At 42.9% G+C, this 26059-nt stretch overlaps 1 protein-coding gene across 9 annotated transcripts in view; it reads right to left on the bottom strand.

The window, feature by feature from the left end:
• Window positions 1–26059, bottom strand: part of arnt2 (aryl-hydrocarbon receptor nuclear translocator 2) — a 367704-nt gene that overhangs the window by 9377 nt on the left and 332268 nt on the right. For all 9 annotated transcript variants that reach the window (XM_048562709.2, XM_059639326.1, XM_048562712.2 and 6 more), the window contains one exon: window positions 1886–2031. In XM_048562709.2, coding sequence (XP_048418666.1) covers window positions 1886–2031 — 146 coding nt within the window. The remainder of the gene's footprint in view (window positions 1–1885; window positions 2032–26059) is intronic.

The raw sequence follows: 26059 nt of genomic DNA, 5'->3' as shown, positions 1-26059 counted from the left end.
ATCCATGAGGTTCATAGTCAATACTGAATACACTAAACATCTTCCTCCTGACTGTATACCAGTGTGTTACCACCTTTGTTAGATATGTCCTATTGCACTGCCAGGATGGTGACTGCATTGCCTGGGAAATTGTCTACAAGGTCCATTCTGTGAGTATGAACGTGTTAGGCTGAGGCTTGACCTGTACATGAGGCAGCTCTCCCAACTGTGGCACTGGCTCAGAGATGTTAGTCAGAAGGACTTTGCAAGGTCAAGGCAGCTGATTTTGCCATTGTAGTTTCCAGTGCCTAGGTCGATGCCAGGTGATCTGTCAGTTTTGGTACTTTTTTGAGATTTTTTAGTGTTTGGTGTAACTGAGTGGTATGTTAGGCAGAGGGTATTTACATGTTATTCACATTGCTGTTGGTCAGGAGTCACATGCAGACCAGCCCAAGAATGGGTGGCAGATTTCTGTCCCTAGAGTGTATTAATGAAGCAGATGGGTTTGTACAACAATCAGCAACAGTTTTATGGTCATCATTAGAGTTTTAATTCCAGATTTTTTGTTTGATTTAAAATTCCAACATCTGGCATGGTAGGATTCAAACCTGTGTTCCAGAACATGAGCTGGGTCTCTGGATTACTTTCTAGCGACAATGCCACCATGCCATCACTTTCCACTTTCCACTTGTTCTGAATTTCTTTGCTTCACAAAAAGCCCAAAAACTAAGCTTGACCATTTGGGTGAATGCACAACAATAGTTACACTTAAATTGTTCCGATTGTTTTTTAAAAATATTCTGTAAATCTGACTACGATTACCAGGTAGGCAATAAATTGGCATTTTTTCCAAGGCATTTTCAGACAATTAAAACTGGGTTACTCTCAGGTGTTAGACTGGCAGTGATTTAAAATGTCTTTTGTTGAATACCCAATTTCTTACTTTTGAGGATACCAAAAACACAAAAGTTCTTTTCAAATTACTATTTAAAATGGTACCTTGATTATTCTGAATGAAGTCAGGTTTTCCAATTGCTCATACAAAGAGTCATACAGCAAGGCAACAGACCCTTTGGTCCAACAAGTCCATGCTGAACACAATCCCAAACTAGTCCCACTTGCCTACTCCTGGCCCACATCCCTTCAAACCTTTCCTATTCATGTACTTATCTAAGTGTCTTTTAAACAATGTAACTGACTCCAATACTTCCTCAAGAAGTTCATTCCACTTTGTGTAAAAACATTTGCCCCTTGTGTCTTTTTTTAAATCTTTCTCCTCTCACCTTAAAACAATGTCACCATGAATGAGTTTGAGTGGAAAGTCAACAAGTCATTTCGACAAAATGGCTACAATTCTGTACGACTGATTGTGACCAAATGTTTTGTCCAAGAAGGAAAAAATGGATCACACTACACAGGGATTTGGATCATCTACACAGAGGAGGGTGTTTAAAACAGGTTTTGAGAACCTAAACCAGTGCACAGACCAATGGGCTAGGATGAGCAAATGGCCCAGGTGGAGATTGGCAGCAAGAGCAGGACATGGCATGCAGCGGATACCCCTCCCCCTTCCAAAAGTTGGGAGCCCACAAGTGAACCCAAGAGAGTTTGATTTCTGGCTTATGGCATGTCTGCTGCTGGTTGATTGCCTTAAGGGAGAGTCAACGCCCTTAACTGGGCATTGATTGGGTTGCAATGGACATAAGGGCAAGCCATGAAAACAGATGATAGTGGCGCTGCTAGGAGCAAATTAATCAAATGATGATGATGTCATTTTAATGTTGTCACTGACTATGAAAGAATTTCACAATGAATAAATTTCTGTCTGAGTACCAGAGTGAGTAGAAAGTGTAAAGCAAACTAGTCACAGATTTCAGAAAAAGATGTAATTTATGCAGAACTGTACCTGAAAGACCTCTGGTTGTCCTGGCTGTTGGTGTGTATGCTGCTCACTTGCCTGTTGATTGTGATGTTGGCCTTGCCACTGAGACCACACAGCTGAGCCTTCAGATGATCTTCCCTGGAACTGTCCACTACTCTGTCCGCTCTCAGCTGTGGGCAAGATGTTGATGCACATCAAAAACTAATATTAGTTACTTTTAGAAAATGTGCAGTAGTTATCACCAAAATGTTTTCACCCATAACAAAATAAAAACTCTTACTGAATAAACTGAGCAATTTGTTTTCTTTTTACAAATGCTTCCTTTGACAACCTACTGAATTTACTGTGAGAATATTTTCACAGTATGTTGAGGACAATACTGAGTAGGTGAGTTTTGCTACCGGGTGGTAGTGAGAAGGACTAGCTGCCACCCTAGGAACTGGAAGGTTAATGAGAAGACCCAAAGCTAAATGTGGGGCCCTAAAAATATTAGGCCTCAGTTAAGATAACCGCATTAAACACATTCCCATGAAGAACCGGATAATCTTATGAGTTCCAAATCTTTGTTCTGTTTTTTTCTCTAACTGTTTGTGTGTTTGTTTTGTCCCATTTTTAAATGCTTTCTTTCAGTGAAACATCTCTTTAGGATCACTGTGCTATAGCCTTATGGTTCAGAAGTTACCATCCAATATGCAATGGGCAAATGAATTGGGGCAGTAACTCCCTAAGTTGCTGCGGCGAATGTCATATCGCTTATGCATATTTTGCTTCCTTTACAGAAATTGGATTGAAAACCACCCCCTCAAGACGAAGCATAATTTCAAACCAGTTGAGTCAATCTACACTAAAAACATGAACAAACAGCATATAATTTTCAGTGTGTGGTCAGATAATCCTCTGTATGCTTTGGTTAATGGGAAAGAAATAAGACATAAAATCTGACTTAAATGTAGGTATTAGCTCGCTCACAAACCAGCTAAATGTTTTAGTTTCACAATGCTGGGGCTCATTCTGCGTGTGACAGATAGAAAGGGTGAGGAAAAAAAGAACAGAAAGTGATGAAGTTCTACAACCTTTACCTCAAGTCCATGTCGTTACTTGCTGAGCTATAACCAAGGCTGCAGTTTTTATTTCCTTTATTCATTCATGGGGTGAGGGCATCGCTGGCCAGGCAGCATTTATTGCCCATGCCTCATTGCCCAGAGGGCAGTTATGAGTCAACCATATTGCTGTGTGTCTGGAGTCACATGTAGGCCAGACCAGGTAAGAGTGGCAATTCCTTCCATAATGGGCATTAGTGATGAGTTTTTCCTGACTATTGGCAATGGATTCATGGTCATCATTAGTCTCTTAATTCCAGATATTTAGTGAATTCAAATTCCACCATCTACCGTGGTGGGATTCAAACCCAGGTCCCCAGAACATTAGAGACAACAAAATGTGAGGCTGGAAGAACACAGCAGGCCAAGCAGCATCTCAGGAGCACAAAAGCTGACGTTTCGGGCCTAGACCCTTCATCAGAGAGGGGGATGGGGTGAGGGTTCTGGAATAAATAGGGAGAGAGGGGGAGGCGGACCGAAGATGGAGAGAAAAGAAGATAGGTGGAGAGGAGAGTATAGGTTGGGAGGTAGGGAGGGGATAGGTCAGTCCAGGGAAGACGGACAGGTCAAGGAGGTGGGATGAGGTTAGTAGGTAGATGGGGGTGCGGCTTAGGGTGGGAGGAAGGGATGGGTGAGAGGAAGAACAGGTTAGGGAGGCGGAGACAGGTTGGACTGGTTTTCGGATGCAGTGGGTGGAGGGGAAGAGCTAGGCTGGTTGTGTGGTGCAGTGGGGGGAGAGGACGAACTGGGCTGGTTTAGGGATGCAGTTGGGGAAGGGGAGATTTTGAAACTGGTGAGGTCCACATTGATACCATTGGGCTGCAGGGTTCCCAGGCGGAATATGAGTTGCTGTTCCTGCAACCTTCGGGTGGCATCATTATGGCACTGCAGGAGGCCCATGATGGACATGTCATCTAAAGAATGGGAGGGGGAGTGGAAATGGTTTGCGACTGGGAGGTGCAGTAGTTTGTTGCGAACTGAGCGGAGGTGTTCTGCAAAGCGGTCTCCAAGCCTCCTCTTGGTTTCCCCAATGTAGAGGAAGCACACCGGGTACAGTGGATGCAGTATACCACATTGGCCGATGTGCAGGTGAACATCTGCTTAATATGGAAAGTCATCTTGGGGCCTGGGATAGGGGTGAGGGGGGAGGTGTGGGGGCAAGTGTAGCATTTCCTGCGGTTGCAGGGGAAGGTGCCGGGTGTGGTGGGGTTGGAGGGCAGTGTGGAGCGAACAAGGGAGTCACGGAGAGGGTGGTCTCTCCAGAAAGCAGACAGGGGTGGGGATGGAAAAATGTCTTGGGTGGAGGGATCGGATTGTAGATGGCGGAAGTGTCGGAGGATGATGCGTTGTATCTGGAGGTTGGTGGGGTGGTGTGTGAGAACGAGGGGGATCCTCTTGGGGCATTTGTGGCGGGGGCGGGGTGTGAGAGACGTGTTGCGGGAAATACGGGAGATGCGGTCGAGGGCGTTCTCGATCACTGTGGGGGGAAAGTTGCGGTCCTTGAAGAATTTGGACATCTGGGATGTGCGGGAGTGGAATGTCTTGTCGTGGGAGCAGATGCGGCGGAGGCGGAGGAATTGGGAATAGGGGATCGAATTTTTGCAGGAGGGTGGGTGGGAGGAGGTGTATTCTAGGTATCTGTGGGAGTCAGTGGGCTTGAAATGGACATCAGTTACAAGCTGGTTGCCTGAGATGGATATTCCCAATTCCTCCGCCTCCGCCACATCTGCTCCCACGACAAGACATTCCACTCCCGCACATCCCAGATGTCCAAATTCTTCAAGGACCGCAACTTTCCCCCCACAGTGATCGAGAACGCCCTCGACCGCGTCTCCCGTATTTCCCGCAACATGTCTCTCACACCCCGACCCGCCACAACTGCCCCAAGAGGGTCCCCCTCGTTCTCACACACCACCCCACCAACCTCCAGATACAACGCATCATCCTCCGACACTTCCGCCATCTACAATCCGACCCCACCACCCAAGACATTTTTCCATCCCCACCCCTGTCTGCTTTCCGGAGAGACCACTCTCTCCGTGACTCCCTTGTTCGCTCCACACTGCCCTCCAACCCCACCACACCCAGCACCTTCCCCTGCAACCGCAGGAAATGTTACACTTGCCCCCACACCTCCCCCCTCACCCCTATCCCAGGCCCCAAGATGACATTCCACATTAAGCAGAGGTTCACCTGCACATCTGCCAATGTGGTATACTGCATCCACTGTACCCGGTGTGGCTTCCTCGACATTGGGGAAACCAAGCGGAGGCTTGGAGACCGCTTTGCAGAACACCTCTGCTCAGTTCGCAACAAACTACTGCACCTCCCAGTCGCAAACCATTTCTACTCCCCCTCCCATTCTTTAGATGACATGTCCATCACGGGCCTCCTGCAGTGCCACAATGATGCCACCCGAAGGTTGCAGGAACAGCAACTCATATTCCGCCTGGGAACCCTGCAGCCCAATGGTATCAATGTGGACCTCACCAGTTTCAAAATCTCCCCTTCCCCAACTGCATCCCTAAACCAGCCCAGTTCGTCCCCTCCCCCCACTGCACCACACAACCAGCCCAGCTCCTCCACTCCACCCACTGCATCCCAAAACCAGTCCAACCTGTCTCCGCCTCCCTAACCTGTTCTTCCTCTCACCCATCCCTTCCTCCCACCCTAAGCCGCACCCCCATCTACCTACTAACCTCATCCCACCTCCTTGACCTGTCCGTCTTCCCTGGACTGACCTATCCCCTCCCTACCTCCCCACCTATACTCTCCTCTCCACCTATCTTCTTTTCTCTCCATCTTCGGTCCGCCTCCCCCTCTCTCCCTATTTATTCCGGAACCCTCACCCCATCCCCCTCTCTGATGAAGGGTCTAGGCCCGAAACGTCAGCTTTTGTGCTCCTGAGATGCTGCTTGGCCTGCTGTGTTCATCCAGCCTCACATTTTGTTGTTTTGGATTCTCCAGCATCTGCAGTTCCCATTATCTCTCTCCCCAGAACATTACCCGGGTCTCTGGATTAACAGTCCAGTGATGACACCACTAGGCCATTGCCTCCCTGTTTGACATCTTTTCAACAGTTTAATTAAGGCAGAACAGTTGGTGATCATTAATGAGAAAAAGCAATCCTTTTCTTAACGAGTTTCCTGGGCGGCTAGCCATGCTGATCATTCCAAATGCCTGACCTCCTAGGGTTGACCTATTGCTTCAAAGGTTCAAAAATTTGCGGAAGTAAACAGCACTAGTGTTCAGCATGTCTCAGCTGTGCCTCCATCTCTGGGTAGCTTCAAATTACTATGGCTATTACTCTGGTTTAATTCTCAACACCTTAACATTAAACAACAAGCTGTATTTAACATTACAGAAATTTTAAAAATTAGAAAACAATTTGATTTAGGTAAGACAGGTAAAAACTAAGTTGTTATGATAAAATACTTTCTATCTGTAACATTAGCTGTAGACATAGGTAACATTCTAGAGTCATAGAAATCTACAGCATAGGAAATGGTCTCTCAGCCCATTGTGTCTGTATCAGTCAAAAGTAACCATCTAACTATTCAAATCCCATTTTCCAGCACTTAGCCCATAGTTTTGTTCATCTTGGCACTGCAAGTGCACATCTAAACATTTCTTTAATATTAGTTTTGAGGATTTCTGCCTCTACCAGCCTTACAGGCAATGAGTTCCAGATTCCCACCACCTAATATTATACTTGAAAAGACCTTTGAAAATTATTTTAATGATTTATTGATCTTTCTCTCACTGTAACTTAAAATCCTTTATTAGTTTTGCCTCTCTGTATGTCTCTAAGCTCCTCTAACCCTGCAGTCCTTTGAGATTTCTGCACACCCACAAAGTTAGCTGCCCTAACCATTCTCGATTTCCATTGTTTTACTTTTGCTGGCAGTATCTTTAGCTGTTGAGGACCTACTCTGACACTGACTTCCTAAACAGCCTGGTTTCCCTCTGCCACTTCCCCTAAGCTGTTCCTTAAAATCTCCTTCTTTAACCAAGCTATGGTAATATGTCCTATTGCTTCCTTTTGTGGTTCAGTGCCAAATTTTGGTTGATATTGCCTTAGAAAGATAAAATTACTTGGGACGTTTAACTGCGTGACAAATAGATGAAAGTTCTTGAAGAGAACTGATTGCTGGCTTCCAATTCTGGGTTTCAATCATAGAATCACAGAATCCCTACAGTGTGGAAACAGGCTCTTTGGCCCAACAAGCCCACACCAACACTCAGAGCATTCCACCCAGAGCCATTCCCCTATAACACACCTAATCTACACATCCCTGAACACTACGGGCAATTTAGAATGATCAATCCACCTAGCCTGCACATCTTTGGAGTGTGGGAGGAAACTGGAGCACCTGGAGGATACCCACGCAGATACGAGGAGAACGTGCAAACTCCACACAGACAGTCACCTGAGGGTGGATTTGAACCAGGATCCCTGGTGCTATGAGGCAGCAGTGCGAACCACTAAGCTACCAAGCGGCCCCAGAATGTTTGTAGTTTTTGTAATATTTACAACTTGTTCACTGATATGTTCCTATAGCTCAGGTATGTTCCTATAGCTCAGGTATGCTCTAATGTTGTTTATAAATACTTATGCCAAATCTTTCATGTATTTTGCTTATGTGGCACTTCCAAATGCAACAGTCACTAAAATAATGAAAGGTGGGCAGATATCTTCACACAAAGAATTTGTCAAAGACTGGACAGTGGTTATTGAGGCAAAGGTTATAAAATTATTTAGAAAGAACAGTATTTGAGAAGGAAGAATCTGAAAAGGTAAGCAGATAATAACAAAGAAGTGGAAGTTCAATACTTAGATTTACTGGAAATGCTGGCAAGTGATAGTTTGGCTCAGTTAATAGCACTTTTACATGAGTCATAGTCTGAGAGTTGATGTCCAACTTGAAGTCTTGACCATGTGATCAAAGCCAATACTTGAGCAGAGTGCGGTATTGTATATGATCTCAGTGAAGGGCAGAATAACCCAAAGGGCTGAATTACTTATTCCTGTTCTTATATCAGTGCTTGTTGGTCACAGATTTGCCCATACAAAAGCAACTGAACTTCGAAAGTAATTCATTTGGGTTTGGTACATTCGGAGGCCAAAAATCACATTATAATGTAATTAATTTCTTCTGTACAGGGATGGGTTTTCCTGGGCAGTAAGCACTTTGTAATGACTGTTATAGGGAGGAATGAACTGTGGTATCACAAGAGAGATAGGAATTTAGAATGATTTTTGATTGCAGCATGCAAGTTCCCTGTATTTTTTTAAACACTTTTTTTCTGCTACCAGACGCTGTTCTAAAGACACATTGCAGGGACATACTACTGAAATCTCTAGATTTTATTTAGCAATTCCATGGTATTGGGAAATGGGTCAGCACTTTTAATTAATCTCCAACATTAATTGGAGGTTTTCAAGTAAATTTGCCTTTGGTTCAATATTGAACATGCTCAAACCAAAACTTCAAATTGCAAAAGTTTTAAATTGGTTCTTTGGTGCCATAATATTCTAACACCTAATTCATTCACACAATGAGGATCTCTTGCTAGGCCAGCATTTATTGCCCGTCCCTAATTGTCCAGAGGGCAGTTCAGAGTCAACCACATTGCTGTGGGTTTAGAGTCACATGTAGACTCGACCAGGTAAGGATGGCAGTTTCCTCTCTCAAAGGACATTAGTAAGCCAGATCGGTTTTTCTGACAATCTGCAATAGCTTCACAGACGTCATTACACTTTTCAATTCCAGATTTTTAGTGAATTCAAATTCCACCACCTGCCATGGTAGGATTTGAATCCGGGTCCCTAAAATGCTACCGGGGTCTATGGCTTAACAGTCCAGCGTTAATAGCACACTGTAAGTCCACTATACTTATTTAAAGATACACGTTCCTGAATACTTAGCTTGTGATTAGAACACGTAAGATGGAATTCAGCGACTTCATAGGACCGTGCCTGTATTCAGTTTTCTCTTTTGTTAACAGACTGATGTAATTATGCAATTTACATTTCTCAATTCTCACATCAATAAAGCAGTAACTACAGTTCCTCGACTGTCTCTGTAAGCCACAAGTGATTAATTTAAATGTTTTGAGATGATTTGACGACAAATAATAACAAAACCAACTACTCCTTCCTTCCTATTTGCAACGTGACCTAACATGACAAATAATTAATTTAAATGATGAAGGGTCTTGGCCTGAAACGTCAGCTGTTGTGCTCCTAAGATGCTGCTTGGCCTGCTGTGTTCATCCAGCCTCACACTTTGTTATCTTGCGGGGATCAGTGTACTTGTGGCATTTTGATGGAGCAGTATTGCTTCAAGGCAATTGATAATGTTGTCATAGAATCATAGAGTCATACAGCACGGAGACAGACCCTTTGGCCAAACTCCTCCATGCCAGATAACAAAGTGTGGAGCTGGATGAACAGAGCAGGCCAAGCAGCATCTCAGGAGCACAAAAGCTGATGTTTCGGGCCGAGACCCTTCATCAGAGAGGAGGATGGGGAGAGGGTTCTGGAATAAATAGGGACAGAGGGAGAGGCGGACTGAAGATGGAGAGAAAAGAAGATAGGTGGAGAGGAGAGTGTAGGTGGGGAGGTAGGGAGGGGATAGGTCAATTCAGGGAAGATGGACAGGTCAAGGAGGCGGGATGAGGTTAGTAGGTAGGAAATGAAGGTGCAGCTTGAGGTGGGAGGAAGGGATAGGTGAGAGGAAGAACAGGTTAGGGAGGCGGGGACAAGCTGGGCTGGTTTTGGGATGCAGTGGGGGAAGGGAAGATTCTGAAGCTTGTGAAGTCCACATTGATACCATTGGGCTGCAGGGTTCCCAAGCGGAATATGAGTTGCTGTTCCTGCAACCTTCGGGTGGCATCATTGTGGCACTGCAGGAGGCCCATGATGGACATGCCATCTAAGGAATGGGAGGGGGAGATAAAATGGTTCGCGACTGGAAGGTGCAGTTGTTTATTGCGAACCGAGCAGAGGTGTTCTGCAAAGCGGTCCCCAAACCTCCGCTTGGTTTCTCAAATGTAGAGGAAGTCACACCGGGTACAGTGAATACAGTATACCACATCGGCAGATGTGCAGGTGAACATCTGCTTAATATGGAAAGTCATCTAGGGGCCTGGGATGGGTTTGAGGGAGGAGGTGTGGGGACAAGTGCAGCACTTCCTGCGGTTGCAGGGGAAGGTGTCGGGTGTGGAGGGGAGTGTGGAGCGGACAAAGGAGTCACGGAGAGAGTGGTCTCTCCGATAGGCAGACAAGGGTGGGGATGGAAAAATGTGTTGGGTGGTGGGGTCGGATTGTAGATGGCGTAAGTGTCGGAGGATGATGCATTGTATCCGGAGGTTGGTGGGGTGGTATGTGAGAACGAGGGGGATCCTCTTGGGGCGGTTGTGGCGGGGGCGGGGCGTGAGGGATGTGTTGCGGGTCTGTTTTTTGAGTGGGTGAGAGGGGTGGAGAGGTTGAGGCGGTTAATGTCTCGACGTTTTTTAACTCCCCCTCCCATTCCTCAGACGACATGTCCATCATGGGCCTCCTGCAGTGCCACAATGATGCCACCCGAAGGTTGCAGGAACAGCAACTCATATTCCGCTTGGGAACCCTGCAGCCCAATGGTATCAATGTGGACTTCACCAGCTTCAAAATCTCCCCTTCCCCCACTGCATCCCAAAACCAGCCCAGCTCGTCCTCTTCCCCCACTGCAGCCCAAAACCAGGCCAGCTTGTCCCCGCCTGCCTAACCTCTTCTTCCTCTCACCTATCCCTTCCTCCCACCTCAAGCTGCACCTCCATTTCCTACCTACTAACCTCATCCCGCCTCCTTGACCTGTCTGTCTTCCCTGGACTGACCTATCCCCTCCCTACCTCCCCACCTATACTCTCCTCTCCACCTATCTCCTCCTCTATCCATCTTCGGTCCGCCTCCCCCTCTCTCCCTATTTATTCCAGAACCCTCTCCCCATCCCCCTCTCTGATGAAGGGTCTAGGCCTGAAACGTCAGCTTTTGTGTTCATAAGATGCTGCTTGGCCTGCTGTGTTCTCCCAGCTCCAGACTTTGTTATCTTGGATTCTCCAGCATCTGCAGTTCCCATTATCTCTCCTCCATGCCAACCAGGTTTCTTCAACTCAACTAGCCCCATTTGCCTGTGTTTGGCCCATATCCCTCTGAACTTCAATAAAAACCAAAGGAACTGAGAATGCTGGAAATCAGAAACTAAAACAGAAATTGCTAGAAGAGCTCAGCAATTTTGGCAGTATCTGTGGAGACAAATCAGAGTTAACATTTTGAGTCCACTGACCTGAAGAGGTTCCTGAAAGAACCCAAAGGGTTCTGAAGAAAGGTCACTGGACCCAAAACATTGACTCTGATTTTTCACCATAGATGCTGCCAGTCCTGCTGAGCTTTTCCAGCAATTTCTGTTTTTGTTCCCTCTGAACGTTTCCTATCCATGTATCTGTTCAAATGCCTTTTGTATGATGTAATTACGCATGCTTGCATCATTTCCTCTGGCAGCTTATTACATGTACACAAGACCCTCTGTGTGAAAAAGTTGCCCCTCAGGTTTCTTTTAAATTTTTCATCTCTCATGTTGAACTTAAGCTCTCTATTTTTGGGCTCCCCCACCCGGGGAAAAGGCTTTGGCTAGTCCCCTTACCTATGACCCTCATGATTTTATAAACCTCTATAAGGTCACTCCTCAGCTTCCCACACTCTAGGGAAAGAAAGTCCCAGCCTATCCAGTCTCTCCTTATAAGTCAAACCCTCCAGTCTCAGTAACATCCCTGTAAATCATTTTTGCACCCTTTCTAGTGATGCCACTTTCAAGGAACTATGTACCTGCACCCCTAGGTGTCTCTGTTTGACAAACCTACCCAGACTCTAACAATAACTGTGCAAGTCCAGCCCTGATTTGTATTGCCATAATACAACAGCTTGTATTTATCTAAATTAAACTCCATCTGCTATTTTTTGCCCCACCGGCCCCATTATCAAAGGACTCTTAGATAACTTTCTTCACTGTCTACTATATCACCAATTTTAGTACATTATACAAACCATACCTCCGGTATTTGCATCAAAATCATTTATATATATGATAAACAACAGTGGACCCAGTGCCGATCCTTGTTGCACATGACTGGTCACAGTCCTCCAGAACAACAACCCTCCATCACCACCCTGTGTCTCCTGCTATCAAACTAATTTTGTCTCCAACTGGCTAAATCTCCCTGGATCCCACGTGAACTAACCTTACTAACCAGTCTGCCATGTGGAACCTTGTTGAAGGCCTCGCTAAAGTCCATGTAGACAACATCTACCACTCTGCCTTCATCTACCTTCTTGGTCACCTCTCCAAAAAACTCCATCAAGTTTGTGAGACATGATTTCCCACGCACAAAGCCATGATGACTATCCCTAATCAGTCCTAGCCTTTCCAAATGTGTGTTGATCCTGTCTGTTAGAATCCTTTCCAACAATTTACCCACCACTGACATCAGATTCACCAGTCCATAGTACTCTGGCTTTTTCTTGCAGGAATTTTTCTTCTTAAATAATGGCACAACATGAGCTACCCTCCCGTCTTCTGGCACCACACAGAAATGATAACAGAAATATCTCTTCTAGGGGCTCCGCAATTTCTTCCCTAACTTCCCACAATGTCCTGGGATACACTTGATCAGGTCCCAGGGATTTATCTACCCTCGAATTTTAAAACCTCCAGCACCTCTTCTTCTGTCATGTGGACTCTTCTTAAGACATCATTATTTATTTCCCAGAGTTCTATAGCTTCCAAGTCTTTCTCCACAGTAAATACTGACATGAAATATTTGTTTAGGATCTCACCCATCTCTTCTGGTTCCACACATAGATACATAGATGGCCTCATTCAACTTTAAGGGGATCTATGCTCTCCCTAGTGACTCTTTTGCCCTTAATATACTTGTAGGATCTCTTTGGATTCTCCTTAACCTTACCTGCCAAAGCTATTTCACATCCTCTTTCTGCCCTCCTGAATTCCCTCTTAAGTGAATTCCTGCACCCACTATATTCCTCAAGAGATTCACTACATCCCAGCTGATGACATCTGACATATGCCTCCTTCTTTTTCTTGACCAGAGCCTCAGTATCTCTGGCCATCCAGTGTTCCCTACTTTCTCTTCACACTAACAAGTGTTGACTTTTTACATTTCACAAGATATCTGAACAATGTGCCGCCCCCCCCACTCATAAAAACACCCATATGTAAAAACTTAGTATTAAAATCCACAACACACGAACCTAGAAAAATAAAGATGGGAAATCTTTAATGATATGTTGGATTTTGTTCATTGCTTCAATGTTGTTTATGTGCCAATTAATAAAGCATGCATCCAAATAAATACTATCATCAGGTGATATTTCTGTTAAGTTTCCCTTTTATGTTTATCTCACTGCGAGAAATATGATTTTTCTTCTTGACAGTGAAATTAAGTATTGTTCTGCACTCCCTCCTCAATTAGAAGGAGAGCAATACCAAGGATTATATCAGGTTACTAAGGAGACAGGAGGAGCTTAAAAGGTTGCATCATATTTTCTTTGTCCTTTTAATAAATCCTGTGCATACTACAACCACAAGCACTTACATAGAGCCTGTAACGTGGCAAAATACTTCACAAAAGAGAATTTACATTAAAACTGACCTGGAGACAAATAGAAATATTAAGACTGATTTCTAATCCTTTTCGCTAAAAAGGAAGGTCTTAGGTAGAATATTAATGGATGAAAGAAGTGGGGAGGAAAGACAGGAAGCTCTAAATCTTAGGGTCTAGACTACTGAATTATGATCAGTCTACAAAAGAAATGAAACACTTTCTAATTCCTGGTGAAAACATTTTGATGCCTTGATGTTTATGCACACTTTAGATTCAAATAACAACATTTTAGAGAAAGCGAGATATGGTACAAAGTGCTTTTTCTAACACCGCCTGGAAGTTACTGAGCAGTAAATGAACAGAAACAGATATCAGTTTGGATAGAGATATGAATTAGCAAAGGGAATAACTCACTGGTGGGACAGTAGCTAATAACAAACTGTTGCTAGTAATAGCTGTACTGTAGAACAGAGTATCCATAAACAAATAAAAAAACTTGTCAAAGGGGACTGCAGAATCACGTGATTTTTATCTTCATATACATTGATCAAATTAAACTGGCTAAGGTAGCCAGAGAGGATGAGCTTATAGCGTGTATATAGGACAGTTTTTGAGAACAATATGTTTTAGAATCAACCAGGGAACATGTCATTTTAGACCCAGTAATGTGTAATTAGGTGGGATTAATGACCATACAGTGAAGGATCCAAAAGGCAAAAGTGATCACAATATGGTAGGGTTTCACATGCACAGTGAGGTGGGAAATGTAGGTCTAAAACTTAAATCCTAAACATCTACTTTCTCACAATTACCCTGGAATCCTTAATTCTTCAGAAGAATCTATGTATCTTAGACTTAAATAAACACAAGGACTCTGCTCCCATGTCTCCCTTTGGCAAGGAGTTCCAAAGACTCTCAACCCACTGAGAAAAGAAATTCCTTCTCAGCTCAGAGATAGTAGGAACTGCAGATGCTGGAGAATCTGAGATAACAAGGTGTAGGGCTGGATGAACACAGCAGGCCAAGCAGCATCAGAGGAGCAAGAAGGCTGATGTTTTGGGGCTAGACCCTTCTTCAGAAATGAAGAACTCTCTTTCTTATCTCAGTTTTAAATCAGCGCCACTTTTATTCTGAGACCATGCCTTTTAGTTCTAGACTCTCGCACAAGGGGAAACAACATTTATTCTGTCAAGCCTCTTAAGAAGCTTATAACACGGCAGTGAGGTGGTATTTATTAAGAGCATAAGAGGAACAGGAGTTGGCTGTTCAGCCCATTCAAACAAACAATTGTAATCATCTAATGAGTTGAGAATAGAACTGAGCATTGTGCAAACATCAGTGAGATTCTCAGCAAGCATCCCTACTTGTCTTATGATGGAGGGCAGGGTAATTGAGGAAAAAGCAGATGAAGATAGCTGTGCCTAGTACACCGCCCTGAGGAACTCCTGCAGCAATGGTTGAACCTATTGGACTGCTACAATCATAACCATCTTCCTTCATACTAAGTCTGACTCCAACCAAAGGAGAGCTTTTCGTTTTTGATTTCTATTGACTTGATACCAGACTTGATCAAAACTTTGATGTCAAGGGCAGTCACAAGTTAACTCTATTCACCTTTGGAATTCAGTTTGTTTTTTCTCTGTTCAGATCAAGATAATGTCATCAAGATGCAATTGGCCCTGATGAAACCCAAACTGAGCACAATGAGGAAACCTAAAGTGTGTCAAAAGTGGGTTTGAAAAGGTCACATTTTAAAACAGTTCAAACACCAGGTGGATTTCCAGTAAGAAAAAAAAAACAATGCATGATGAAAATGAACTTTTTTTTGTGTTTACTTGCAACAGATGATTGTTGGCATGAATGTGCAATGAATTTACAGAGAATGGGGAAATGTCATCTGATCAAAATAACAATCCCCAGTTTACATTATTAAAAGAGATAGCAAATCTATGATTGCTTTCTCTATCTGGCGACAGAAATACTATTTGTTTGCCTTGCTTGAATGAATGTGTGAGAATGAAATATCTAATGAAAATACATGTAACTTCCCCATATCGAATGCTCCTCTAAGTAATGTCTTCTAGCCTTTAGACAGTTCAATTTTAAAGGGGATGCAGCAACAGAAGCCTGAAGGTTAATATAAAACTTTGAAGGTTGCAGGATATCTTCAGAAGACTGATCAAAAAAAAAGTGCATTTCCGACAACCAACAATGGATTCATGGTCATCATTAGGTTTTTAATTCCAGAGATTTATTGAATTCAAATTACACCATCTGCCATGGCAGGATCCAAGCCCCGGGGCCCTGAACATTACCTGGGTCTCTGAATTAGAGTCCAACAATAATGCCACTAGGCCATTGCTTCCGCTTAAATTCAACTCACCCCAGACAGGACTTGAACTCTCAATCCCTGGTTTAGGAGGTCAATGTCTTATCCATTCGGCCACTGGGGGCACGTACAAATTGGAAGATCTGGGTGAATATCATATACCTACATTAAATCTAATGGGTCTCCCCGTCTCACTAAAAGTATATCTGATGTACTATTGAACTTTATATATTCAATTAAAACTCGTAGCTAAAAATCTTGATTCCTGGAAACATCCCATGAATTCCTCTACATCCGACTGAGTGCAATCAAATTCTTATCAGAACGCATTGATCAGAACTGTGCACTATACTCTAGCTGTGTTTATATAGATTTAGAGTAACGACTGTAGAGTATTCAGACTTCAAGCATCAACTATTAAAAGGGCCATATGGGCTATATTATACACTTATCCTGCTAACTTCAGAGATCTGTCACCATAAAATTCAAAGTCTCTCTGTTTCTCCACCGTTCTCATATCCTATCAGTTACTGTATATTCTCTTAGCTTACCTGCCTTCCCAAGTACATTACTTCATATTTCTTAAGTCTAAATCATTGATGTTTTTCATGAACAGCAAAGGATCTTGTACTCAGTGCTGTAGAAGCTGATGGGAGATGTCTTCCAGACTCAAAAACCATATTCTTTCGGCTTTTAGCTCCACTGAGGTAATTTAGTATCCAACTTGCAATTTGCTTCTGGATGCCATGAGCATTTAACTTTTTGACCTATCTGCCTTAAGGGTCCTTGACAAAAGGTTCCAAAAATGCATCTAGACTACATCAAACTACTATCTTCATTAGCCCTCCTTATTCAATCAAGTTAATCAGATTGACATTCCCTTAACAAATCTACAATCACTGTCCTTGAGCAATTCATGGCTCTCCGATAACAGATGCCATCTTTCAGAATAATTTCTCCACCTCTGAGGTTAGGTGGTCTGGCCTGTCATTTTCCCTTTGTCCTTTTCTAGAGAATAGTAATCCTCCAAATTCCGTAGCAACATGTTTGTGTAGCAGACAGTATGGCAAAATGGTCAGAGCCTCTATTTGCTCCTTTAGCAGTCTGGGATACATTTCATATGGTGAGTTATCCAATTTCAAAGATGTTGCAAGGTTCTTTCTTATTCCAAGGAAAACAAACGGTTTTTAGAGTTAGGGATGGCAGTTCAGCAGGGCCAAGCGAAGAGTACATCTTGCCCTATGTATAAAGACATGGACAGCTCATGTGTCCCAGGCATACATAATTGCAGGAAATGTCACTGGCTACATCCGCTTCAGCTCAGTGTTTCAGATCTCAAGCAGCCAGTGTTGTGAACTGTTGTGCATCCCCAGAATGTTGATGGAGGTAGCTACAGAGATAGTCAATGCAATGGTAATTATCTTCCAAAATCCTATTGATTTTGAAATGATTCCTGCAGATTGAAAGGTAGCAATTGTCACCCCGCTATTTAAGGAGGGAGCAACAGAGAAAACAAAGAACTACAGACCTTTTAGTCTTATATCAGTAATTGGGAAAATGTTAGAATCTATTATAAAAGATGGAATAAACGGACACCTGATTATCTGATTGGCACGATCAACATGGATTTGGAAATAGGAAATTGTGTTTGATAAACTTGTTGCAGTCTTTTGAAGCGGTTACTAACAAAATTAAGAAAAGAGAGCCAATGGATGTAGCATACTTAGATTTTTGAAAGGCTTTTAGTTACCCAAAGAAGGCTGGTTAGAAAGATTAGAGATCATAGGTTAGGAGGTAATATATCAGCATACATCAATAATTGGTGAACAGACAGAAAATAGAAAGTAGGGAGAAATGGATCATGACTGCATTTGCAGTGTCAATAGTGTGATACCACAGTCCTTGGAGTCCAGCTGTTCATAATATCTAACAATGATTTGGAGGTGGGGACTGAATATAGTATTTCCAAATTTGATACAAGGCTAAGTGGGAGTGTGTGCTGTGAGGAAGACATACAGTGTCTTCAGAAGAATTTGGACAGGCTTAGTAAACGGGGAAGAATAGGGCAGAAGGAATATAAAGTGGAAAAAATGTGAGGTTATCCACTTTGTAGGTGAAAAAGATAAGTAGAGTGTTTCTTAAATAATGTAAGGTTGAAAAATATACGAAGGAACTTTGTCTCTGTTAAGTCACTGAAGGCTGACATAAAGGGATTACAAGCTATTAGGAAGGCTATTGAAGTGTTAGCCTTTATTGGCAGAGGATTGAGTAATGTGCAATGAAATCTTGCTGCAATTGTAAAGGAGCTTGGTTAGACAGCACCTGGAATACTGTGATAATAAAGTGTGGAGCTGGATGAACACAGCAGGCCAAGCAGCATCTCAGGAGCACAAAAGCTGACGTTTCGGGCCTAGACCCTTCATCAGAGAGTCTCTGATGAAGGGTCTAGGCCCGAAACGTCAGCTTTTGTGCTCCTGAGATGCTGCTTGGCCTGCTGAGTTCATCCAGCTTCACACTTTATTACCTTGGATTCTCCAGCATCTGCAGTTCCCATTATCTCTGATACAATTTTAACCTGGAATACTGTGTGCGGGTTTGGGCTCCTTATCTTAGCAAAAATGCTATTGCTGTAGTGGGAGGGTAATAAAGGTTTAGTGGATCTGTTCCTGAGATGGTAAGGCTGTCCTATGAAGACAGATTGGGCAAATTGGAGCTGTGTTCCCTACAGCCTTAGAGAATGAGAGGTGATCTCATTGAAACCTACAAAATACTGAAAGAGGTAGATAGGATAGATGCAGATAAGATGTTTCCCTTCGTTGGTGAGCCTAGAATTGGAGCACAGTTTAAAATAATGGGAATGTCACTTAAGGGAAAGATAAAGTCACAGTACTCCTACCAGACCATAGAAACTGCTCTCTCATTAGCGAGAGAGATGACTAGTGATGGTTTAACCTGAGGGTCACCACACCTGAGAGGGAGAGGTTAAGGACAGTCCTTCGTGGTAACCTCGGCTGGAATTGAACCAACATTGTTGGCATCACTCTGCATTGCAAACCAGCCATCCAACCAACTGAGCTAACTGATCTCTTGCTGGCGATGCCACTGAGGCCCAAGATGAGGACAAATTATTTTATGCAGAGCACTGTGAACCTTTGGAATTTTCTACCAAGGAGGGCTATGGAGGCTCAGTCTTTGAGTGTGCTGACAGTACAGATTGATATAGTCAGATATACAGTTTTGGGGATAGGGTGAGTAAAAGACATTGAAATATTCAAATAGCCATGATTGTACTGAATATCAGCACAGGCTCAATGGGCTGAATGGCCTTTTCCTGGCTCCTATGTTCCTTCTTTATTACTGACTGCTTACTCTATCAAAGCCTTTCATTATCTTAAAACAGCTCGGTTAGGTCATCTTATAATTTTCTCTGCCAAAGAGTACACAGATCTCTTTATTTATCCTTGTGACACTTATGATACTTAGGCATCTTGCGGCACAGTAACAGTGTCCCTAATTCTGGGCCAGAAGGTCCAGGTTCATGTTCAACCTGCACCCAAGGTGTGTCAAAAAATGTCCAAACTGGTTGGTGGAAATAACTATAACGTACCCCTTTCAGCTTGGTGACTCTGCATTGCACACCTTCCAAAGTCAAAGTCAATGTACATTTCCAGAGGGATGGTGCATAAAACTCCAGATGCAGTCTAATCAGAGCTTTGTACAGCTGTAACCTAAATTCCACATCTTGTATTCAAGTATTTCATTGCCTAAATGGCAGCAGAGTAAGATTCTCTATTTGGAGCTCCTCGACTCGCCAGTTCTTTTTTCTTTCCTTTTGTTTTGCTTGTTGCAACAGCTTTTCTTCCCCACCCAACTTCATTAACTACCCTAACCTACCTGGAGAACGGAGGCAAGACGAAGGGAGATGAGCTGTGGCTAGATCCTGGGTTAGAATGGAGAGCGTGGGCTGAGTCCCAGAGCGGCAGCAGAGTGAGTCTTTACATAGAGGCCAGTGTATGGAGGGAGCATGGCCTTGTTTTCTGAAGCCCAGCAGACATGGACTCATGTTGTAAAAGGACTATAACCTGAGTACTTTATAGGCATTTCTTATTCTCATTCTGACATTTTAAACTCTGTATTCCCATGCTAATCTATTTTTCTACTATTTCAAATCTGTGAAACGCTTAAATTATCTGTGCCTGGGTACCCTTTACCTAAGATGGTGCCCAGAGGTGGCATTACAAACTTTGTAAAGGCTATTCAATAAAGGCAATAAAGGCTATTCTATTCTAATCCAAAAGCTGGGTTAAGATAAAGGCCAACATTCCATTAGGCTTTTTTTTCTCATATCTGCTGACTATCTTTTACTGAGTATCAAACTTGGAATGCTAAATTCTGTTGCTCCTTTACAGTTTCTAGACAATACCTGTCATTTTTTTGTGCGCCTGGGCAAAAGAGGCAGATTTGATAACAACTTTGGTGAGGCAGCAATAACAAGAATAAGTTGTACCTATCTCTAGGACAGCTTTAAAGACTGAATTGTCCAAAGAAGCATTGCAAAACAAAATTTCACAGCATATTACATATTAAGGAAGGCATTCAAAAGCTTGATTTAAGAGGTACTTTGTAAGGAATGTGCTAAAATAGTGAGCAGAGGTGCAGAAATGCGGAGGTTCATTGAGAGAATTTCAGAGTTGTTAGCTCAGTCATCAATGATCAAAGATGTTTCCTTTCAATGTTTGAAAATGCTAAAGAGGCCTGAGTGAGAACAGCACAGATAGCTTTGGGTTTTTGAGACTGCAGACACAACAGGGCAAGTCCATACAGAGATTTGAAAACATGGAAGACTCAAGATGTTGCTTTACTGGGAATGAATATATGTTAGTGAGCATGGAAATGATGGATGAGAAGGACTTGGAGACAGTAACGATGTGAATATCAGAGTTTTGGGATAATCCCAAATCTATGGGCGGCATGGTGGCTCAGTGATTAGCACTGCCGCCTCACAGTGCCAGGGACCCAGGTTCAATTCCATCCTTGGGTGACTGCCTGTGTGGAGTTTGCACATTCTTCCCATGTCTGCGTGGTTTCCTCCAGGTACTCCAGTTTCCTCCCACAGTCCAAAGATGTGCAGGTTAGGTGAATTGGCCATGCTAAATTGCCACTGGTGCTCAGGGGTGTGTAGCTTAGGTGGGATGCTCCAGGGGTTGGTGTGGACTTGTTGGACCGAAGGGCCTGTTTCCACACTGTAGGGATTCTATGATTTGTTCTCTATGATTCTATGGAGGATACAGCCTGAGAAGTTTGTCTGGTACCCACTGGAAGAGTCAAGTCTAGAGGTAGCAAATGCATGGATGAGGCTTTTAGTAGCAAAATGAACGGACAGAGGGGTGGCAGCAGGCAATGTGTTGGAGGTGGGAATTGGGGTTCTTAGTCTTGTTAGATATGTGGTAGGAAACTGAAACCAAAGATGTGAACAGTTTGGTTCAGTCTAAAACAGCTCCTGAAAAAGGGATTAAGTTTGTGGATAGGGCACCTAAAGTTTGTGGTGCAGACCAAAGACAATGTCTAATATCTAACTGAAGGTAACTTCTGTTCATCTGTTACTGGTTGTTGGACAAGCAGCCTGACAATATAGTGACAATGGAGGAATCGAGAGAAGTAATGGTGAGGCAGAGGTGAATGTCGCCAGCAAACACATGAAAAATGACTCTATGGCTTTGGACAATACCAGCCAATGGCTATGTGCAAATGAGAAATGGGGCAGGGGCAAAAGTAGATATTTGGGAACACCAGAGATAAACTGCATGAGTAGAAAGTGATACCATTTGTAGATGATCCCTTTTGATTAGAAAGATAAGGTTAGAAATCACACAACACTAGGCTATAGTCCAACAGGTTTATTTGAAAACACAAGCTTTCCAAGCCTTGTTTCTTCTTTAGGAGTTAGACGGAGCAAAGCTTTGAAAGCTTGTGTTTTCAAATAAACCTGTTGGATTATAACCTGGTGTTGTGTGATTTCTGACCTTGCCCACCCCAGTCCAAAACAGCACCTTCACATCATTAGATAGATAAGAACGGGACCAAGCAATAGCCCCAATCACGTGGTGGAAAGGAACTAGAAGAAAATAGTGTGGTTAACAGTGCAAAAAGATGCAGAAAGGTCGAGAAGGTCTAGGAAGGAATAACTTACCTTTGTCAGTTGTATATTTATAACTGAAAATGGCAGTTTTGGTACTGTAGCAGGAAAAGAAACCTAATTGGAAGAATTCAATCATGGAACTTCAAACAAGATGGCACATATTTCAAGGGGATACGGTGTTCAAACACTTTGGGGATGAAAGGCAAGGGATTGAGGGGCAGGCCAGTGAAGGATTTCTTGAGGAAAAGATCGATGATGGCAGATTTGATGGACAGGTAGCTAGCATTTGAAGTGAGAACTGTTAACAATATCAGCTAAAATAGGAATCAGATGTGAACTTGAAAATAAAAACTTTGCAGCGCACTGTGGAAAAAGTGAGAAAATGAATCTAATTGGATAGTTCTTTCAAAGGCCTGGCTCAAGGACAACAGGAAATATGCACACAGACATGCAATGAATTGCTAGGTTGAAAGAAAGTACAATCATAGTACAAGAATTGTTCAGAATATGATTCTTCAGTCCAATACTGGGCCCATCATGAAGTGCTCAAAACTTGAGGTTTGTCACTTTCAGCTAGTTATATCTTTCCCTTGTAGCGCTCCCTTATCGCACTAAAATGTAAATACAAAAAAAAAGTTTTACAATGTCAATGGTGATTACACAGTTGGACCTGCAAAGTCTCATTCTCAGGAATTTTGTTTGGACATACTCCCAAATAATTATCTAGATCCTCTGGGGCTGAGGGGAGAATAACAGAAATATCAGTGGCTGACCTGAAGTAATCAGGACTTATCCTTGAGAAATGTGAACAATCCTTGATTGCAAGATCTTATTTTTTCATTATGCAGTGTTTGAAAAGTTCTATCCATATCATTACTTAAAACAAATAAACTTCAAATAGAAAATGAAAAACAAAAAAGTGAAAGCTTGCTTTTGCGGTATTGCTAGTGAGCTATAAAACTACATAGGCTCGCCTGGCTGCTGGTCAAAAATACTTGGAACAAAACTTTAGCATCTCAAAGTCATTAAATTGCTGTCAGCATTCCCCTGGTTGAACTGACTTTAGGTATGTTTTTGATATGCTGTAGTCCTGCCAAATACTGACAGAAGTGTTCCTGTATAACATGTCAGCAGTGCATCTACATTTTTCAGAGTCCTTTATTTCACTCACTTTAAAGGGAGCTGTGCAGTTATTGAAACAGAAGGTGGAAAGACTGGAATTGATGGGTACCTGAGATCATTGTTTTCTAAGTAACTGCTGGAGTTCAAAAGGTCATGACAAATTATTAACTCTACAACTGGTTGAAACATCTTGCTCTCACATTGCTGACATTGTTTACAATGGTAATAAAGGAGCGAAGGAGTATTAAAAATACTGTGGAGTAATGCTGTAAAGAAGCGACATCATTATAATGCTTTGTAGCCTAATAGCAGGCAAGAAATGGATTTTAAAAAGATTAAAAATTACATGATGACAACCCAGGTAGCATGATCATGATCAGGCTAAATTTGATGTTCAGTGAGGGTGAGAACAGAGGGTCTGATACTACTTTAAAAAAAAAGGGCATTTGAGAAGGGCGTGAAAGCAGAGGTGGCAAAAATGTATTGAATTAGGGTTAAAGGGAAAACCATTAATGATGCAATGAGAGACATTTAAGGGAATATTTCAGAATACAAAGAAAACTAGCATTCAGATACAATGAGTAAGATAAATTCTAAGGGACTGACCCACAATCTATGGATAACTAGAATTTTTAAAGAATACAATCTTTTGTTTTGAAATAATAGATCGTGAAAAAATGTACAACTAAAATATTAATATAGAGGGAAAAATTAGTGTATGACAGAAAGCCAGCCAGAAATATAAAACCAAATCTTTAAAGAGAAGTATTAACAGAGTGAACACCATTACTATAGAAAGTGAGACTGGAGAATTAATAAACTGAAAATAAGGAAATCGTAGATGACTTATGTATTTTTATCATTCTTCATGATGGAGGAAATGAGTAACACCCCAAAAGCAGCAATAAATCATAAAGTGAAAGGGAGAAAGAAACTTAGAAAAATGACAATCAGAAAAGTGTTATTAAGAAAATTTTTTGAGTTGACGACTTGCAAATGCCCTGAGTGTAGATGGACTTTGCCCTAGAGTTTTAAAAGTAGCTAGAGACACAACTTCCTACAGACTAAGGGAGTGGCCATGGGCACCTGTATGGGCCCAAGCTATGCTTGCACCAACCTCTGCATCTAGCACCTCATTCTCCGCCACTTCCACCACCTACAATCCGACCCCACAACCAAAGAGATATTTCCCTCCCCCGCCCTCTCTGCAACTCTTTCGTCCGCTCCACACTCCTGACTAACCCCACCACACCTGCCACCTTTCCTTGCAACCGCAGGAAGTATTACACCTGCTGCTACACCTCCCCCCTCACCTCCATTCAAGGCCCAAATCAAATCTTTCATCTCAGACAAGGGTTCACCTGTACATCCATTAACTTGGTCTACTATATCTGCTGTTCCCTATGTGGCCTTGTCGACATCAGTGAGACCAAGCGTAGACTCAGAGATTGCTTCGTAGAACAACTACGGTCTGTACTTGACAAAGGACAACACCTTCCCGTCGCAAACCGTTTAACTCCCCCTCCCCCTCCCACAACATGGGCTTCATCCAGTGTCACAACGACACCACTCGCAAACTGGAAGAGCAACACCTCATGTTCTGCTTCAGGAGCCTATAGCTAGATGGCCTGAATGTTGAATCCACCAGTTTCAAAATCTCTCCACACCCAGCTTTATGCCATGTCCAACCCTTCCTCTCATCCCCACCTACTTGACCTGACACAACCTGTCCATCTTCTCTCCCACCTATTCACCCCACATAGCCACTGACCAATCCCCACCACTCCCTACCTGCACTCACCTATCGCCATCCCATCTACCTTCCTCAGCCCCACCCCTCCTCTCTCTCTATTTATTTCTGACCTCCCTTCCCGCTTTCCATTTCTGAAGATGGATCCCGACCTGAAATGTCAACTTTCTTGCTTCTCTGATGCTGCCTGGCCTGCTATGTTCCTCTGGTTCTACACTATGTTATCTCTGACTCTCGCATCTGCAGTTCTTCCTTTCTCTGAACGAACTGACACAGACTGATTAAAACTGATCTTGATTCAGGAAGATTAGATTGGAAGGCAGCAAATGTAACTCTTTTATTCAAAAAGGAGGGAGACAGGAAACAGGAAACTATAGGACTGTTAGTTTAACTTCTGACATAGAGTCACATTGTTATACAGCATGCCACAGACCCTTTGGTCCAACTTGTCCATGCCAACCAGATATCATAAACTAATCTAGTTCCATTTGGCCTCTATCCCTCTAAATCCTTCCTATTTACATATCCATCTATATGCCTCGAGCTCCACTAACTTGTTCCTTTCATGCACCACTCTGTGTGTGAAAAAATTGCCCCTTTCCCTTTTAATTTTTTCTTTTCGCATCTTAACCCAATGCTCTCTAGTTTTGGACTCCCTTAACCTGGAAAAAAGACCTTGGGTATTCACCCTATCCATGCATCTCATGATCTTATAAATCCACATAAGGTCACCCCTCAGTATCTGATGCTCTAGGGGGAAAAAAAAACTAGCCTATTCAGCCTATAAATCGACCCCTCCAACCCTGGCAACATTCTTGTAAAAGCAGGGAGACCAGAATTAAACACAGCATTCTATAAGTGGCTGACCCAATGTCCTGCACAGCCACAACCAATTCCTGTACTCAATACACTGACCAATGAAGGCAAGAGGGTGAAACGCCTTATAGGGGAAACATTAAAAACTATGACTGAAAAGGTACAGCATGGTGCTTGGATAAATTTAAGGTGAACAGGCAGAGTCAACTTGGCTTTGGAGAAGGAAAATCATGTTTGGCCAATCTACTATAGCTCTTTGAGGAGGTAATGTGCCATGGAT

Source organism: Stegostoma tigrinum, chromosome 33 (genome assembly GCF_030684315.1).
Source record: "Stegostoma tigrinum isolate sSteTig4 chromosome 33, sSteTig4.hap1, whole genome shotgun sequence".
NCBI classification, from domain to species: domain Eukaryota; kingdom Metazoa; phylum Chordata; class Chondrichthyes; order Orectolobiformes; family Stegostomatidae; genus Stegostoma; species Stegostoma tigrinum.
The sequence above is the reverse complement of the archived record's forward strand: the minus strand, read 5'-3'. Positions and strand labels throughout refer to the sequence as shown.